The following is a 17,621-nucleotide window of genomic DNA, read 5'->3' on the forward strand; positions in this document are numbered from 1 at the left end:
CCAAGGAAGACATTAAGTTATAAAATAAGAGCACAGTCTCTGGCAGATCCTCGGTAGAAAGAAGGCTGAACTTTTTATTTTGTAACTTTGTATTGTGTGAACTGGTGTAACGTGTTGTCCCGATACAGCAGCATGGCTTAGTTGTGCACCACATGCTGAAGTTATGCTTTCCACATAATTAACGCAAATAAATCTTTGAAAAGAGATAAACATTACCGAATTACAATGATAGCTAATTTTTTCTCTTCGTTTATAAATTTAAATCCCTTCATTTTATATATTTACCGTGTATTTTTGTACATGTGTGTGGATTTCCAACAGTTCAAGTTTATGAACTGAAACTTATCACTCAATGTCTGCCTTTTCTCATTGCAATGATGTGCTGTTTCCCCCGATCACGCTTGTGCCCTCACGACTTTTACACGCTCCTAGATTTAGCTGCCAATCCTACAGTCTTCACAGCTGAGGACATTTGACATCTCATTTGTAATGCTTCAGAATGAATTACCTCACTCTCGGTGCTAAAGTGATATATTACGGACATTTGAACCAAATGTAATACGGATGTCTCTACATAACTTTCAAAATTTGATGAGCTTGCCATGAAGTAGATATACACATTTTCACATTTCCTTGGGATTAAATGATGTCATTTTAGTTTTAAGATTTCCGCACCCTTATACTGTATATAATACAGCAGGCAACACCCTGACTCGTATTCCTCCTGAAATCTGGGCATGAAGAGCCTACCATGGGTAGGCGAGGAGAGGAAGATAACTCTCAAAGGAAGTTTAAGGCAAAGGTACCAGCATGTTCCTTGGTCAGCTGGAGAGGTGACATGGTGTGAGAGATGGGGTGCTAATCCCAGCGATCTGCCCAAAGGACCTACATGTGTTGTTTCGTGCTAAAAGCTGCACCGATGGATTCGGCAATACACAGCCTGACAGGGATTAGATTCAGTCAGCAGGATGGAAGAAATGCAACATTTCTTACACACGTCCATCATGCATGCTGTCCACGACAACAGAAGGCCAGGAATTAGCAAAGATTATGTTCATTTCCTTCTTTTTCTTTTTGGTTTGTTTTATTTTTGCAGCAGCTCTCTTTTCGTAGAGATGAAACAACCTTTTATTCCAAGCAGCAGTACCTGTACGCAGCAACAGTTTTGTATTTTAGAGTCAAATAAAGACTTTGAACTGACTAAAAATATACCTTTGCAGATAATATGACTCTCCCAAATGAATACGAAGTGTCTAGCATTCATTCTCTTTCAGTTAAGCTGTGATGTTTTGAGGCTGATTTAGATTGGTATCAGGGCATCAATTATTCATCACTGCTGGGTCTGATACACGTTATCACAGAGGAGTGGTGCCCTTCACTATTGAGCAGTTGGGGAGCCTTTTAAATTGTTCTTAAATTAAAATCTTTATTTATTTCTGTATTCTAAATCTACTCTAAATCACAGGAGAAAGCTAATCCGGAATAAACAGCACCTTGATGAGAGTTCCATAAAAAAACAACAATATGTGTACTCTATGCTTCTAGCTAGAGTTCTTTACTGAGTAAACTTTCACATTGTCAATAAACTGAAAATGCTTTATTACAAACACATTTGAGGTCTGGAAATCCATAAAAGAATAGCCAAAATAACGGCCGCAGTATCAAACTATATTTTTCAGAATCGTTGGGGATCTTTTCGAGCTTTTTGTCCTGGACATACTCCAGAGAATCTCCCAGTGGTCTGGACATAAATCATCTTACTTTGGTCACTGCGTTAGCTGTAGATCCTGTATGCAGCACCTCTAGATCCCTCCTGTAAGAGTTCTACACCCCCACCATAACAGTTCCTTACCTAAACAGACCACGATGCCTACTGTAACAACTCCATTTGGTGAGGCTTCATGGCAGAGGTTGGCAGACCACACACAAGAGTGTTTCTGTAGTCCAGACACGATACTGGAATAGGCTAAACTATGGGCTGTCTACATTGTGACATGTGGCATATGGGAACGTTCCACAGATGTTATACAGAACACATCTATAGGACCAGGTTACGGCTTGCGCTGGCAGCATGCTGAGGGATGTACAATTAATTTGATTGTTATGCCCAGGCTCTGGAAAAAACAAGAAAAGTATCCACTTTGATAGAGTCGTGGATGTACCTGCTAGGAAGTGAAGGATTGTGGCATCATAGAGATTGATTGTGATCAACCATCCAAGAAGATATGTCCAAGAGACAGACTTTGATGCAAGATTATACATGTGTGGAGAAAAAAGGAGGGAGCTGAGTATTATCAGTGTAGCAGTGACAGGAAAATCCACAAAAGGCAATGACAGCCATGGGAAGAGGCATAGTTGGAGAAAAGTAAGGGTCTCAGTACCGAGCCATGCAGAACACCAGCTGAGAGAAACTGGGGGGAAGACAGGGAGTGATGCCACCCCACCTGGTAATATCTGCCTAAGAGGTATGATTCAAGCCATTTCAGTGGTGATTGAACCTTCATTCATGATAGAATGAACCTTCATTCTATGGTGTTATACAGAGGAAAGTAGGATCCTGTGGTTGATGGTGTCAGATATTATGTCAAGGAGAATTATGACCTCTAGAGAGCTTCTGACACTGCAAAGAGGAAAACATCAGTAGAATGACTGAACTTGAATCCAGACTGATATCCACAAACATCTGTCCACCCTGATGTCCATCTTCTCAGACATCCCTTTTCCAGGAAATAATTCAGTATTGCTGTATGACTATCAGGACAATACCAGTGCTACGTACAGTTATAAATATGTTAGTATTTTGTTTTTTTTAAATTTACTGACTACCCAGAATATGTAAACACTGACAGTGCATATCCACCCTTTGAACTTCATTGCTTGGCTGTTCAGCATTATAGATGGCATGTACACTCTACAGATTGAGTAAAATATGTACCGGAATGGGCTTGAATTAGTTAAGCTACATTTTTATTAAAAGCTGTAATTGATAGTTACTCACACACCTATTAATGTCAGAGCTTGGTGGACTAGACATGTCTGTCTTTAAAAGGCATTTTTACAATGCCAGTAATACATATTAATTTAAAACTAACTGTAGGATGAACGTTTAATATGTGGTAAAAGAACTTGTATTATGTATTTATTGCAAGTGTGTGCTGATGTGAATACTGAGGCTTGCGAATAGCAACACCTTATTTCACAAATTGAATACCTTGCCTCCACCCTGTTTCATATCTGATCATAGTAATTGAGAACAAATAATTGCATTGCCTTGCCTTGCAGAAAGACTCTTTTTTTTCACAACAGGGTGAATTTGCTTTGTTAGGTCTGACAAATAGATTCTTTATTGTGTTTAATTTAAGTAATCAGATATAATGACAGCCTTGGAGGATTTCTTTTATGTCTTTAATGTAGAGGAATTGTGGTGAGCCATTAGTCATGCTGACACTCTTTTCAGGACACCTGAGTGTGTAAACCGGAGGTTCGCAGGGCACACTCCTGCACTTAATGCTTGACGTTTCAGGTTATTGCTCTTCCTTAAAGAATACACTCTCCATCATTCGTCTTGCAGCTCATCCTGACCTCGCATCGCTTGCGTAGGTGTAATTATTGCTGCGGCTCTCTCTGTTTCTTGCGAGCAAATCGGATTATGTTTAAAGTAATAGTTGCAGAAACTCACTTTTTTTCTCGAGGTTATTACTCTTTGTTATTACATGAGACATTTCATCCATCAAACAGAAATTGAACTGCTGTTGTTGCATTGTGGGGAAAAAATACTTTAGTGTGGCTTAATGGATAAAGAGCTGCTGCAAAATAAAATTCAGAAGATTAAGGGGACGTTTTCTTGAGATTTTGCTGAATTGAGGTCTGAAATTCTCATGGGAAGCCCCTAGTTATCCGAAGTTAAATATCAGTTTTGCCTTTGTTTATCAGCTCAAGATGAATGCACAGTTTCTGATATTAATCAGCTCTCTGGAGACTGAACTAATTAACGTTAACATGTTGAGTATTCCACTCAGTGACAACCTCCTTTTACAGTACAGTGCGGTAGGAAAACTTGTGTACTTTCACTTTGTCTTAATTTGCAACGATGTCTTCCTTTTGAGATTGGATACCAACCATGCTATTTATCCCCTTGATGAGACAAATGATTGATCAGAAGGTGATGCTCACTATGTGAATGATTTGAATTCATGTTTCAGTATTCACTGCTTGTCATTGTCAATTAGAACTTCTAGTCAACCTTATTTGGTTAAATATCCAGCAGTTACAATATGTTCTTCAGCCTTGATTAAGTTTTACAGTTACAAGAAGGTACTGGTGGTTAACTGCTCTCTGAAACCAACTTTCAGCTTGTGAGTTTCCTGTTAAATAGAATGTGAAACCTGCAAGATGAACGAAACATTTTGCAGCTCAACTCTGTACTGTATAACTGTACTTGTACACATCTCACTTCCTTCAGTCACACCTTTAGAAGCACTAACAATTTCTGCCTATGCAAATTAAATGGAATCTTGTTTGTTTCCCAAAGCCAGGTAAATTAAAAATGAGCATCATCACCATTTTATTACAATTGATGCAAGACTATTACTCTACTTTTACTCCATTAGTTTACATGCATCGCAGGTATTTGACTTCCGTGAGCATGCTTTACTATGGGGTATTTTTCCGAGACATTTTAATGTGCAGTAAATATATTGTTCAATCTCTGACATTGAGATCTGCTTTATTATTTTGTTAAGTAAACAGTATGGTCTCGTTTTTCAACAACTAAAAGGCCGAGCACAAAGAATTATGGGTAATTTTTTCACTGCCGTACTTCTTTACTTAACTATCTTACTTAACTTTACTATCCAATAGAGAATACATTGCAAGCAAAGCATTCACATTTTCTTATTAAAGGGCTTTTTGAATTAAAAAAAGAAATCTGTTTATGCAGGATTCCGCCAAACGTAAGGGACATTGTCTACTGCACGGGGGTGTCCCTGATGGATGAGGATGTGTGGGAGTTCATCTGGATGAAGTTCCACTCCACCTCGGCTGTCTCAGAGAAAAAGGTGCTTTTGGAAGCCCTCACATGCAGCGATGACACGTATCTGCTGAACCGGTGAGAGACTCCCACACAGTCCTAAACTAATGACTTTACCATGTAAATCCAGGTGAAATGCGCCTGGTTCATTTGTCAGACAAATATGAACAAATTAGAAAGTCCTATGAGTGGTGATTTTCTACTATACTATGTAGCATTGCTGCCACGCCTGATCTGATTTTCATATAATCCATAAAAATAAATAAAAACAGTCTCATTTAACAAACAACACATTCTACACTGCCACACCTTTAATGAACAAATGGTTTAAGCAATCAAAGGGATTCATGTAAAAAATATGTTCACCTCTGGGATAATGAAATCTTGAAAAGAAGGTAATACAAAGGCAACAGTTTTGGTTTTTTGCTCTAAAGTCTGTCTTTGTTTATTATGACTTAGATGAAGATCAGATCCTATTTTAGGAGCCATTCTTGCAGAAATCTGAATAACTCCAAAGGGTTCACAAATGTTTTCTCACAATTGCGCTATAATGTCTTCGTCTTGGCAGTTTCTGTGCTTTTTCAGCAGGTCTATAGATGCCTCTTACATTAGCTGTGGTCTTTGTATTTCTTGTTACTGTAACTTTAACAAACAGGGGTGTGGTGTCATGGTGGGTTTCGCCTGTGCCTGCTCTCTGGCCGGTCTGGGGTTCGAGTCCCACTTGGGGTGCCTTGCGACGGACTGGCGTCCCGTCCTGGATGTGTCCCCTCCAGCCCTACACCCTGTGTTGCTGGGTTAGGCTCCGGTTTGCCGCAACCCCGGTCAGGCCAAGCAGTTTCTCACTGTGTGTGTAAGTTTAAAAAGAAATTCTTGAGTTTTTAGAAAAATATTTTTGAAGACTAAAATATGAACCCAGTTTGACACATTAGGTTCATCACCTGGAGCTGCAGAACCATTTAACTTAATAAAGGTGTTATTTTAATAACCACTGATTTTAAAGGTGAATACACACTTCCAGAAACAGGTCATGCAGGGTGATGCGTTAGAAATTGGACAATTTCTGCAGAGCTTGCTTTGACATTCAAAATAATGCAAAGTACTTTTAAATACTTCATTTATTCATTTTATTCGTTCGTTTATTTGTTCATTCGTTCACTACCAGTAAGTGCTAGAGAATGGTGGGTCGTTGTGGTCCAGAGCCTATCCCTGCATAGTCTTCATATAGTACAGCTTTTCTTAATTATGGAACATGGTCATTCTAACACGGAAAAGCAGAATTGACAGCATGGAAATGCGCTTGTTGTCTTTAACTTTACCTGTAAACATACCAGTCTATTGATCTGCATCACTTGATTTTTCTAGTGTACGCCGAAGCAGCCCAACTTACCAGAAGCCACGTGTTCCCCATGTCCCGCAGTGCTTTCACTGTTCAGGGGCTTCTGGGGAGTCAGGCTGCTTTGCAAGGGGTGCAATGCTGTCATCATATATGTCCGGCTCATATTCTTTTTCAAGCTCTTCCTTCACTCTCGCAGACAGCCCACTGGTGATAGTGTACCACACAAAGGGCCTGACATCTGCATTTTTATTGGGGAATTGGTCACGCTGCTGGCCAGTAAAGGAAGAGGGGTGACAGCAGGTTCTGCAGAGTGAACCCCTGAGCCTCCTCAGTACATACTTCATGCTTTACTGTTCCACAGTGGGGTGTGGTGTGTGTGTGTGAGAGAGAGAGAGCGAGAGAGAAAGAGAGAGAGAGAGAGAGAGAGAGAGAGAGAGAGAGAAAAAGGGGGATGGGATGTTGGGGGGGTTCAGGGTACCAACTACCTCCCTTATGGCTTCCACAGCACGGCACTGAGTTGTACACTCTGTTTTTGGTCTCATTTGTACATTTCAACTTTTATACTACTCAAGCATTTTTTTTTTCATTTTTAGTATTAATTTTATGAACAGCACTTGATCACAACAATATGGAGACAGAAACAGTGCACTCAAGATTTGTAAATATGTCTACATACTTAAAACAAGTTAATCTTCATTACATCTGTTGTTCTTTGCTCTGCATCACTGTGCTGGGAAGAGCTCTCTGTAAAAAGGAATTGAACCAAATGGAATCAAAAGGGTGAAAGATCAAAAGGCCACGATATTTCACCGGGATGATCACATAGCATGAAGAAGTTCCAGTAGGGTGTTCAGACATTCCGGGATTCCTTTGGATTGTCATGCAGATCATATGTTCATTTCCTAGGGGAAGATGGATAAACACTGTCCCAGGTCATCCTCACATTCTCAAGGGAACTTCAAGTGTAGACCATAAAAATAAAATTGACACATTTTCACAGTTGTCATCAATGAATCATCCAATAGTGTGTGCTTGAATCAGCTGTCCTCCAGCCACAAGACGGAGACTGGCTTCTATACAATGTTTTTTTATGCTTCAGATAGGGGTCATGGCCTGTGAGCCCAAATGGCTCAGTGGGTAGAGTATCCCACTTTTTTGTGAAGATCCAGGGTTCAAGTCCCTCCTTTGGGGTCATGCTGTTGTCAGTTGGACATAGGGTAGTTATTCGGTGGCTGTGATATGTGAAAGGCTACCCTTCCTTCCTTTAAGGTAGTCTGTTTATTGATGAGATAATCTATAACTGCACTTGAAAATGCAAGTCAATGCAATATCATCTTTTTGGACATCAGTACACCTAGTACAAGTATTTATTCACTTAATTTAGTTTTTTTTTTTTTTGCAGTGAATTGTCCTGCTGTCTTATCATATTGACTCCTATGGTGTAGGTTTGAATCAAGCTGTTGGTATAGAGTTTGCCTGCTCTCTCTCTTTGTGTGCATTTCCTCTGGGTGACCTGAGCATAAACACTCTACTATACATAATCGTTATCAGGCGACAGCTATGGTACATCCATTGTTTTTAAATTCATTATTAAGGTGACACCTTATCCTAAAAATAGACAAATTTTTGTCAGTCTTCAGTTTCCCAATAGCCTGGGCCTGAATCAACTTTCAGCCAGAAAAATTATGAAATCAGCTTCCTAACAAGATTTTTTCCCTTTTCCTTTCTAAGCCCAAATAGCCCAGATGGTACAGTGTCAGCCTTTAAGTCTCAAGGTCAAGGGTTCAGCTACCTGTTGGGGCATCATGCTCTTGTTTTTTGGGCACAGGCTAATAGTACAGTGGCCTCCTCATGCTTTGTGGTTTCTGCAGTACTGTAAAGGTGATCTTGATAACAAAATCAACTGCCACTGCATAAAACAGCAGATCAGCACATCAATGTGCACACAGTCATGTCTTTTGTAGACATCAGTCATGTGGTTATGTGATTACCTGAATTTGAATTTCCTGTAAATAGTATGCTTGAAATAATCATTATGAGACTCGCTGATAATTCCAGTTCTTGCTTGGATTAATGTGTGTTTCATCCTAAAAAATTGGCACATTTTCACAGTAGCCTTCAGTGAACTATTCTATACTTTGCTCCTGAATGAGATCCAACCAGAAAACCAACTTCTTCACTCAGTTTTTGTTTTACTTCATTTATTTAGTAGACACTTTTCTCTAAAGAGACTTCCAATGAGCCCTATGTAGTGTTATCAGCCCACACACCTTATTCACCAAGGTGACTTACACTGCTAGATACACTACTTACAACAGGTCACTCATCCATACATCAGTGGAACACACACACTCTCTGTCACTCACACACTATGGGTGAACCTGAACAGCATGTCTTTGGAGTGTGGGTGGAAACCTGAGCACCCAGAGGAATCCCATGCAGGCACAGGGAGAACATGCAAACTCCACAAAGACTGAGTGGAGATTGAACCCATGTCCTCCCACACCACCAAGACGCTGTGAGACAGCTGCACTACTTACTGTGCTGCTGTGCCACTGTGCCACCCGGATAAATCATCTCCAGCTGTGAGCCCATCGAGTCTGGGTAGGAGAGCTGGCTTTTATTCTGACGGTCCAGGGTTTAAGTCCTTGCTTTGATTTTGTGGTCTTCCCTGAACATTACAGTTGAGCTGTGCTGTGGCTCCAAAATCTAAGAAATTACCTTTCTCATAGGTTGGAGTCTTTAATAAAATAAAACATAGCTGCATATGAGGTCAACAAAACATTCAGAAAATATGAGATTTTAACACATCTGTCATGCAAAAGCATGATTTCATTTTTACTTCACTGAATTTGGCTTTTCATGTCAATAACACAGTAATTAACATAACTGCAGTGGTGAAAGCAGTTGTTACTTTATTAAGCTGACACTTAATCCTAATCAACAGTCAAATTTTTTTGGAAGACTTATTGTTCTTCCCATGGTCTGGACACAAATCAGCTGAAGTTCTGAGTGGGCAGCAGGTGCTGTAGGGTTCATAGCTTCTAAAGGACCTGGGCTCAAATGTCATGTCCTGCTATAGTACCCTGGAGAAATGTATTGACCCATGTACTTATATTGTTTCTAGTATATATGTTGCATTTTATTCTATTGACTGAAGTACAGTATATATAGCTGTACTAAGGGGTAAACAATTGTGAATATCTTAATGTTATAAGCAGCTCTGGAGAAAATGATCAGCTGAATTAATGTAACTTCATTAAAAACTGCTAAAAATCTGTTGAAGACAGTTGGGAAAATTTGACTGGGCTACAAAAATGGTTCATTGACCTATTTTAGCTGAACAAAGGAGGTCACCCATAGGGTTTTATATTAAAAAACAAAATTTAAAAAAGCCCCAGTCACAGAAGTGAAATGACATTCTACTTTTATTGAGCCATGCCATCCATGCACATTCAGTGTTCTTCACGGTTTGATGTGCCAAGCAAGAATCAATCATAATTTCTGATCTAAAATGAATCAATTACACGGTGGGAATCTGTCTGAAGACACGCCAGAACATAGGGCGGTCGGCACAGTTTAATCTCTTCTTGTGCTTAGGTATTTTTATCTTGACAAAAAAATTACCATAAACAAGATGATTGAATAATTAGGCAAGTCATTAATTTGCATAACTATGGGACAGAGCATATCGTGGAAGAGAATGGAGCCGTACGGAAGTGTCGGAGCCGTGTGGATCCCATTTTTATTGTGATTCCCAGGTGAAGCTGAGGGGAAGACAGGAGTTACACTGATGAGTCTGAGTGTCTCTCTCTCTCTCTGACAGTGGCAGCCTGCTCTGCTTCCTCCTCCAAGCCATTTACCGTAGTGTCCTAGGCCAAGTACACAGGGGCAGCTGGTCATGGAGGCTCTGTGAAATTATTGGCTCAGTATTTTGAGTAAGAATAAGAGCTTTTTGGGGCAGCAGGTGGTGTAGTGTTGAGAGGACCCATGTGTGAATCCCACCTTCTGCTGGTACCTTAAAGTAAGCTATAGACTGTGAACTGCTCCAGTTAAAACGTAGTACTCAGCTGTACAGACTGGTTGAAAAATATAAGCAGCTTAGAGCTGTAGTTGCTAGAGAGGAAAATATTAACTGGTAGTGTAGTGGTTATAGTTACTTCCTCCGAATCCAAATGTTTCAGGTTTAATCCCCAAGGTACCTCCCCTAAAATTACCCAGCTGTATAAATGGGTAAATAATCATAAGCTTGTAATAACTGTAACTTTAACATTGTAAGTGGCTTTGGAGAAAAGTATCTGAGTGGTATGAGGTAGAGGCTAGCAACAGTGTGCTCTTCTGTATAGTGGTAGGTAAAAGTGTTAATGCTTTTTTAAGGTTCAAAAGCCAGAGGTTATGTTCAGCCAGTTTCATGATTGCATGGATTTCCTCCAAGCGCTCTGGTTTCCTTCCACAATCCAAAGACATGCAGTTGGTGATGCTAAAATTTCCCTTAGAGTGTGAATGGGTGAGAGTGTTTCTGTATATGTATGTGTATGTGTGTGTGTGTGTGTGTGTGTGTGTGTCTGGCTACTCTGCCATGGAATGGTTTTCTGTTACCCTCCCTCAGCCTTGCACCTAGTGCTTCCAGAATTGGTTCCCGATCACTGCGACCCTGATCAGGACCAGAGGTTATTGAAATCGAATAGATGGATGGATGGATGGATGGATGAAAAACCATTAAAGTATCAATAACAGTGTCTCTAAAGGTGATTTATTTCTACAATGATAATGTAAGAGGGTGATAGTTTTCTCAGCATTCACTAATGTATTTAAAGTTATTTCCCTACATCGCTTCCAATTATCTGCATCAACTTGTTGATTTGTTTCCACAGGCACTGTATTTTTATGTGTGTGTCATTTCTTTCATACTGTATTTCCTTGAGAAAAGTCGCAATGGAATGTTAACTCCCATCTGTTCAACTTCTGGTTTAATGACACTTTTTATGTGATTTAAATTGCTTTTAAAATAATCTTCCTTACAGCATAATAAATATGTCTAAAAATGTGTCCTCCTTGAACCGGTTGTTTCATAAATGTAAATGTGAGGATGGTTTCAGGATGACAGTCAAAGCTGTTTTTTTGTCGCTTCAGTCCGGCAAAATGATTGCATTACACTTATCCGTACCATTGTCTTTTTATGTGCTCTTATTGTTTATTTACTCAATGATATATACATCTTCTATGCAGTAGGAATAAATCCCTTAAGTACACAATCATGTGTTTTGCACAGTTTTACTGTGAGTGAATTGATTCTGGACTTTATTAATTCAGGCGGCTCAACAAAGCATTCGTGGCGTGAAAATAAAATCACATTTGCAGTAAATCAAACTGGTGTCGGATCTTAACACCTTCAGGAAAAAAGCTTGAAAGTCTTGAAATGTGACAGCTGGTGATGTGTGTGTGTGTGTGTGTGTGTGTGTGGAGGACTTGAAAAGAGTTCCTCTTTTATTTAGCTCCAGTATTCATCCCCTTCATCAGCCTTGAAGCGGGAAAGTGCATCGTCTCCCTTTTGTTGGCATTCATGTGCTGCGTGGCACAACAGAGTGTACCTGGCCAAGGTTACACACCAGACTAAACCGTTTATATATGGCCAAGGCGAGCTGTAGGCCTCCAGTCCACATGATTTTGAGATTGGCCACAAGTGTGACTTCATTTCTCACCTCTTCATACACGTGCCTTTCGGCCAGTGACATGTGCCTTCACTTCATGTGTCTTATGAACAGAGGTGTATTATTCCGAATAAATAAATGTAAATAAATATATGTAATGTATTCTCTTCGGGACCAGTGCTGGTCAGCTGAAGTGCTACACCACCATTAGTGGTCCATAACAGCATGATATTTGGAAAATGCAATTTCTTTTTTTTTTTTTTTTTGTTTTTCCTGCTCTGGAGAGCAGTTTATATCAGAGAAGTGTTATTTATTTATAAGAACTGCACGGCCAAATGTTTGTTACAGTTTAACACATCATAATTAGTATTTTGTGGCCGAGACATAGTTTTTTATCCAAATTAATCCATCCTTTTACCCATCTTTATACCTGGAAATTTCAGAGTCGACGTCCAGCTGAAGGGAACAGCAGCACAGTGGCTTCTGGCAGTCATGTTATTTTGGATACAAGTCTCCGCCAATGACCACTGTGTCCCTTGCTGTCTCTCTTTTTATGAATACGGAATTGTATTTATGCGATCAGTTCAGTGTACTCTGTGGGCTGCGTACTGTGCCACATTGTACTATGTACTGTCAGGGTAGCAGATGATACATTTCGTCCTCTTCTTCAGACTCCTGAATCTCTCTTTGACATCGGATCTGGTTCCTGATCAGGATGTAATAGATGTCATCATACATGTGGGTCGAAATCCTCACGGAAGACATCTTGCCTGGAGGTATTTCAGGGAAAAGTGGGACATTTTAAACTCCAGGTATGGCTTCTTTGGGCTTTTCTGATATGTGATACAGTATGTGATATGGTTCAAACGAAATATGGTGTTATAGGCTGTATACATTGTGTTCTTCTATAGACAGCTAACAGTATTGATACTTTACTATTGATACTAAAGCATGTACAAAAAAAAAAAAATCAGTGAAGTTGTCAATTTGTGTACTAATTCCACTTATCATGTTATCTTGTATTATAGACAATGTATATGAATTCCATAAAAAGGTGACTCAAAATCTGTAGCATTTGATTATCTTCCATGGGTGTTGTAGATATGGATATATCTGCAAAAAAGGAATATCATACTTGTGGTCTATAAAATATATATAAAATTTAACAATTAATAATTATTTTAATCATTTTAGTAACTTAATTCATAACTACAGAAATTGCCCATTTTTCTGTGTGCGGTAAGCAATCTTTTTTTTTCCACAGGTATGGCGAGGCCTTATTCATGAATTCCAAATTAATCAATGGAGTGACAGAGTTTCTAAATACTGAATCAGAATTGAACGAGGTAAGATTACTTCAAGTACTATCACAAAGAAATCTGTAAGATATTCTTTACCAACTCGTTGACTGATTGTATGTAATATATTGTACATACTTTGTGCAAATTTACGATTATGTACAATCCTTTTTTATATGCATCACTCTGCATTACAGCCTAATAGGTGTCACTGATGCTTTATCACCAAGGAATATAGATTAAGAAATCCTTTCTAGAGCAAACTTTACATGTTTGTTTATTAATTGTTATGTTCATGCATAATACAATACCCCTTAGGATAGATTTACATTCAAATTCTCTCATTATTTATTCTGAGTGCTATTTTTGTCACTAATTGGCTACTGAGGTTCACAGGGCTTTTTGAAGTTCAAAATGCTAAAGAAGCAAAAATGTCCTCATTTTAAGCATCTGTGAGAAATAAACACGTTTGTCTACTTCAAAATTGAATTACTTATGACCATACTTTAGTTTATTATTCTTAGTACTTTTGTTATCAACCAAATGATATAGGAACCATTTGCATTCAGAAGTAGTATTCTCGATTTAATTAGTCTCTTGCTGAGTGGAGAGCTAATGTAAAATATCTCCAAACGTCTCCTGATAACGTGTATCAATTTTAACGTTCACTCCAGAGAATTCTCTGCTAAACATTGGATTTGCTGTTGATCATTTGGGAAAAAACCTCATACCCAGTGTTTTATTAGCTAGCTACAGATGCTCCTGTACTCACAATGGTTCGACTTACGATTTTTCTAAGTTACGATGGTACGATAGCGATATGCATTTGGTAGAATCCATGCTTCGAATTTTGAATGCCAATCTGTTCCCGTGACACTCTCTACCAATGCTGGCCCATGGCAGCGAGCCGCAGCATCCACTCAACTGCACTCGCAGTCTCTGTAACGATCACGCCGACGAGTGTAAACAACCGATACTGTGTTGAAAGTGTTTTTTTATTTTGCGTTTTCGCATCCCATCATGTCTACTAAAAGCCCATGTGTGTCTTCTGCTTAAATTTGCCCAGCTGTGGGCTATGGTAAGTGTTCTGAGCACGTTTGAGGTAGGCTAGGCTCGGCTAGGCTATGATGTTCACTAGGTGCGGTGGTGATGATGACTTATGATTTTTCCACTTACGATGGGTTTATCGGAATGTAACGCCATCGTTACTCAAGGAGCATCTGTATTTTCATTATGCTATTTCAGAGTGCTCAGCACTACAAACCCAAAAATCCATCCATCAGTTAACAAAGTCATGATACTGTCAAAATGCAGATCTTAGTGAATTACAATGGAATGGCATTATTTAATATATACTCACCCAGTAAAATAAAATTATAACAGCTTTTTCTTTTAATACCAAAGAGTCAACTATTGTGCTATGCACTTATGAAAAAAGTTCAGTGTGTGCATGTTTTGTTCAGTGATCACTAGGTAAAGTGTACCTCGATTTTTTGATCACAGAAATTGTCAGCCACAGGTTGTCTCAAATGCAGCCCCCTGCAGGCAACCATACTGCATGTTGTCTTTTTATTCTCCCACGATAAACATGGGTGCTCTCTTTCACAATGAAGCTGGAAATAGGCACCTGTAATGGCATGGATCCACACCACAGACAGCTCCAGACGCCCAATCCAGAGCCAGAACCTCGCTTTGGATGTGCACTCAGATCAGATTATTTTCCCATGATCTCCTGTGGGGTTTTATGTATGCAGCAGTGTATTGTGCAGTACAAAAACTCATGCGCTGGGTACCAACTTCATCCTCTGGTTGCTCTTTTGTCTCTTTCCAGCTGAAGGACTTCATTCGAAGCAGCGGAGGAGGGGCAGGGCCCGCCTTTGCCCGTGCCATTGAGATTGTGGAGGCTAACGTGCAGTGGCACCGCCTCTATGAACAGTCGTTCTACCAATGGTTGAGGAAATCCCCCAATAGTTAATCTTTGACTATTATAAATATTTATAGCATGGGATCTCTTTGAAACATTTGTACTCCAGAAAAAAGGGGGAAACCATTTTTGACAAGAATAACTTCATCTGAATTGCAAATAAATAACTGGGAATTTTTTTCCTCTTTTAACATGAAAAGGAAACTATCTGTGGAAAAAAAAGAGAAGCAAAAGGATATCTTGCGAAGGAAATGTGCTAGACCATTTATTGGCATCTGCCTCAGGTCCCAGAATACCAGAATGAGAGAATATGATTTTGGAAATTGCATGGTGTTATCCATTTTCAATCAACACTGTTTTTTTTGTGCATGGTTGTTCATCTTCGCCAGTTCCAGCATGCTGACCTACGCCCTTTTTCCTAGTTCCTTGAACCCCTGACCACTTTGTGTAACATGCTTAAGAGGAGATCTGGAAATCAAAAACAATGTGACGTGATGGTCACACAACCATCAGCCATGGAGAACTGAAGTGCAGAGTCTTCAAGGACCTGGTGGACCTGCCATTAGTGGACACCATGCTTAAGAAGCAGTTACTTTTGCCCTTCCACCAGCAACAGTGATGTGCAGCAGAAAAGACATTAGGGCTGCAGCGTTTGGATCGCCCTGCTGTGTGAGATGGTGTTCAGTGTTGTGTGTGATTTGTAGGGAAATTGCTGTCACCTGCTCCTACACAGTCCTAAAAGGTCATGCTAATAATGTGAGCTGAATGTGACAAAGGGATGGGATATCGTTTCAAAGGGTGATGGATTGCTGTGTCGTCACGGCAACCAGGAAGTAATTTAAAATCAAGTGGCGGCCACGAGAAAGATGACTCTGTGATTTGGCAGTCTGATGGCATCGCAAGAGACCTCATCTCCTTGTTGTGCTGGGCAGTCATTGGATATAGGTGTTTGACAAAATATTGGTGTGATTTATATTTTATGTAAAGTATCCCATATCTGTGGACTTGGTGGTTTGTACGGAGAAGCAGAAGATGTTGTACAAGTGCGTGTGGAAACCACCCCTGCTTTATATATTTCTTTGCTGGAACACGATAGCCAACCAAGTAGATACACTCTCTCTTACATTCCCCAAAAAATTCTCAGCTTAAAACATTTTTTAGGAGTAACGCAGCGGTACTTTCATTAATATTTTTCTTTAATATTCTGTGACTCGGCTGTCTTCTCGGTGTTCATCCTTGTAAGAGATCAGGAAGCCAGTGATGCATGCTCATCTCTGTAGGTCACACACTGTCACACAGGGAGGCGAGCTGCCGAACGGAGGAGCACAGCGGTAACTTAGCAGCTGGTTAAGTTATCCCACCCTAATCTAGTCATTAGTGGGAAATGACACCAAATTCCTAGTCATGAGGTGCCAATTTAACAGCAGTCATTTTATGCTTTTGCTGGGTTAAAAAAATAATAAAGAATGTATTGTTGAAGAGTCCATTCCTCACATATACGCTAATGTAAAAATGCTTTTTATACCCAGATCTGCTCCATAAATCACAGATATCAATTACATTTCTTAAAGCTTTTCCTTCCAATTTCCAGTGTTAACCATATGGCATTATTTTCTAATTGAGAAACAATATCTTCTGTATTTTAAGCAGAACATCTATTTAATTTTAAATGGTAAAATAAATTCTTTTGTACAGTACTGCATATTTGTCAGGCTCTTTGACCTCTGTGTTTGTGTCTTTATGGAAACTGCACCCGTTGTATAGCTACATTTTAATTTTTGATCTTTATAGACCATTTTTATTAATGTCTCATGAAAACAATAGAACTATAAAAAAGTTCCTCATTTCCTTGCTGACATGAGCCTTTTTCGAAGAATTGAAGTGGTTCTCCAGTACTTGTTATTGAAATTTAAACAGCCTTTGTCACATGAACCAAGTAATACATTTACCACATATATATTTTATAAAATACATATACATATTTTCCAATTACAAGTCTTAAAATGTGTTTTATTATTATTATTATTATTATTATTATTATTATTATTATTATTATTTCAACCTTGGTAAACTACAACTGAATAGTTATTGTCTGATGGTGGACATAAATTTGTGCTGTATTATATCTTGATGGTGCACTAATGAACTTGGCGGGTAATTGTTACGCCCCATGGGGCAACTAAATTGACAGCAGTTGGCTGGTACACGTAGAAGAGTTTCTACTTTCCAAGTTTCAATCTCCTGCTAAAACAAGTAGGTCCTAGCCAGTAAATTAGCTGTTTTCAAAGTTCGCTACCATTGCTGAAGAGGGGCATTTCTGACATTACTGTTCCAAGGACTCACCCCTTTTACTGAATGTTTCATGAAAAATAGTCACAGTCTG

General features: G+C 39.3%; 1 protein-coding gene across 1 annotated transcript in view; it reads left to right on the top strand.

Annotated features, from left to right (window-relative positions):
* The window catches only part of LOC108936360 (thyrotropin-releasing hormone-degrading ectoenzyme-like), a 117,516-nt gene extending 102,227 nt beyond the window's left edge, over window positions 1-15,289 (top strand). Inside the window, exons 16-19 of the mRNA XM_029248883.1 lie at window positions 4,940-5,107; window positions 12,688-12,828; window positions 13,281-13,362; window positions 15,146-15,289. Of these exons, the coding sequence (XP_029104716.1) occupies window positions 4,940-5,107; window positions 12,688-12,828; window positions 13,281-13,362; window positions 15,146-15,289 (535 nt within the window). The remainder of the gene's footprint in view (window positions 1-4,939; window positions 5,108-12,687; window positions 12,829-13,280; window positions 13,363-15,145) is intronic.
* The last annotated feature ends 2,332 nt before the right edge of the window (window positions 15,290-17,621 follow it).

Source organism: Scleropages formosus, chromosome 24 (assembly GCF_900964775.1).
Source record: "Scleropages formosus chromosome 24, fSclFor1.1, whole genome shotgun sequence".
NCBI classification, from domain to species: Eukaryota; Metazoa; Chordata; class Actinopteri; order Osteoglossiformes; family Osteoglossidae; genus Scleropages; species Scleropages formosus.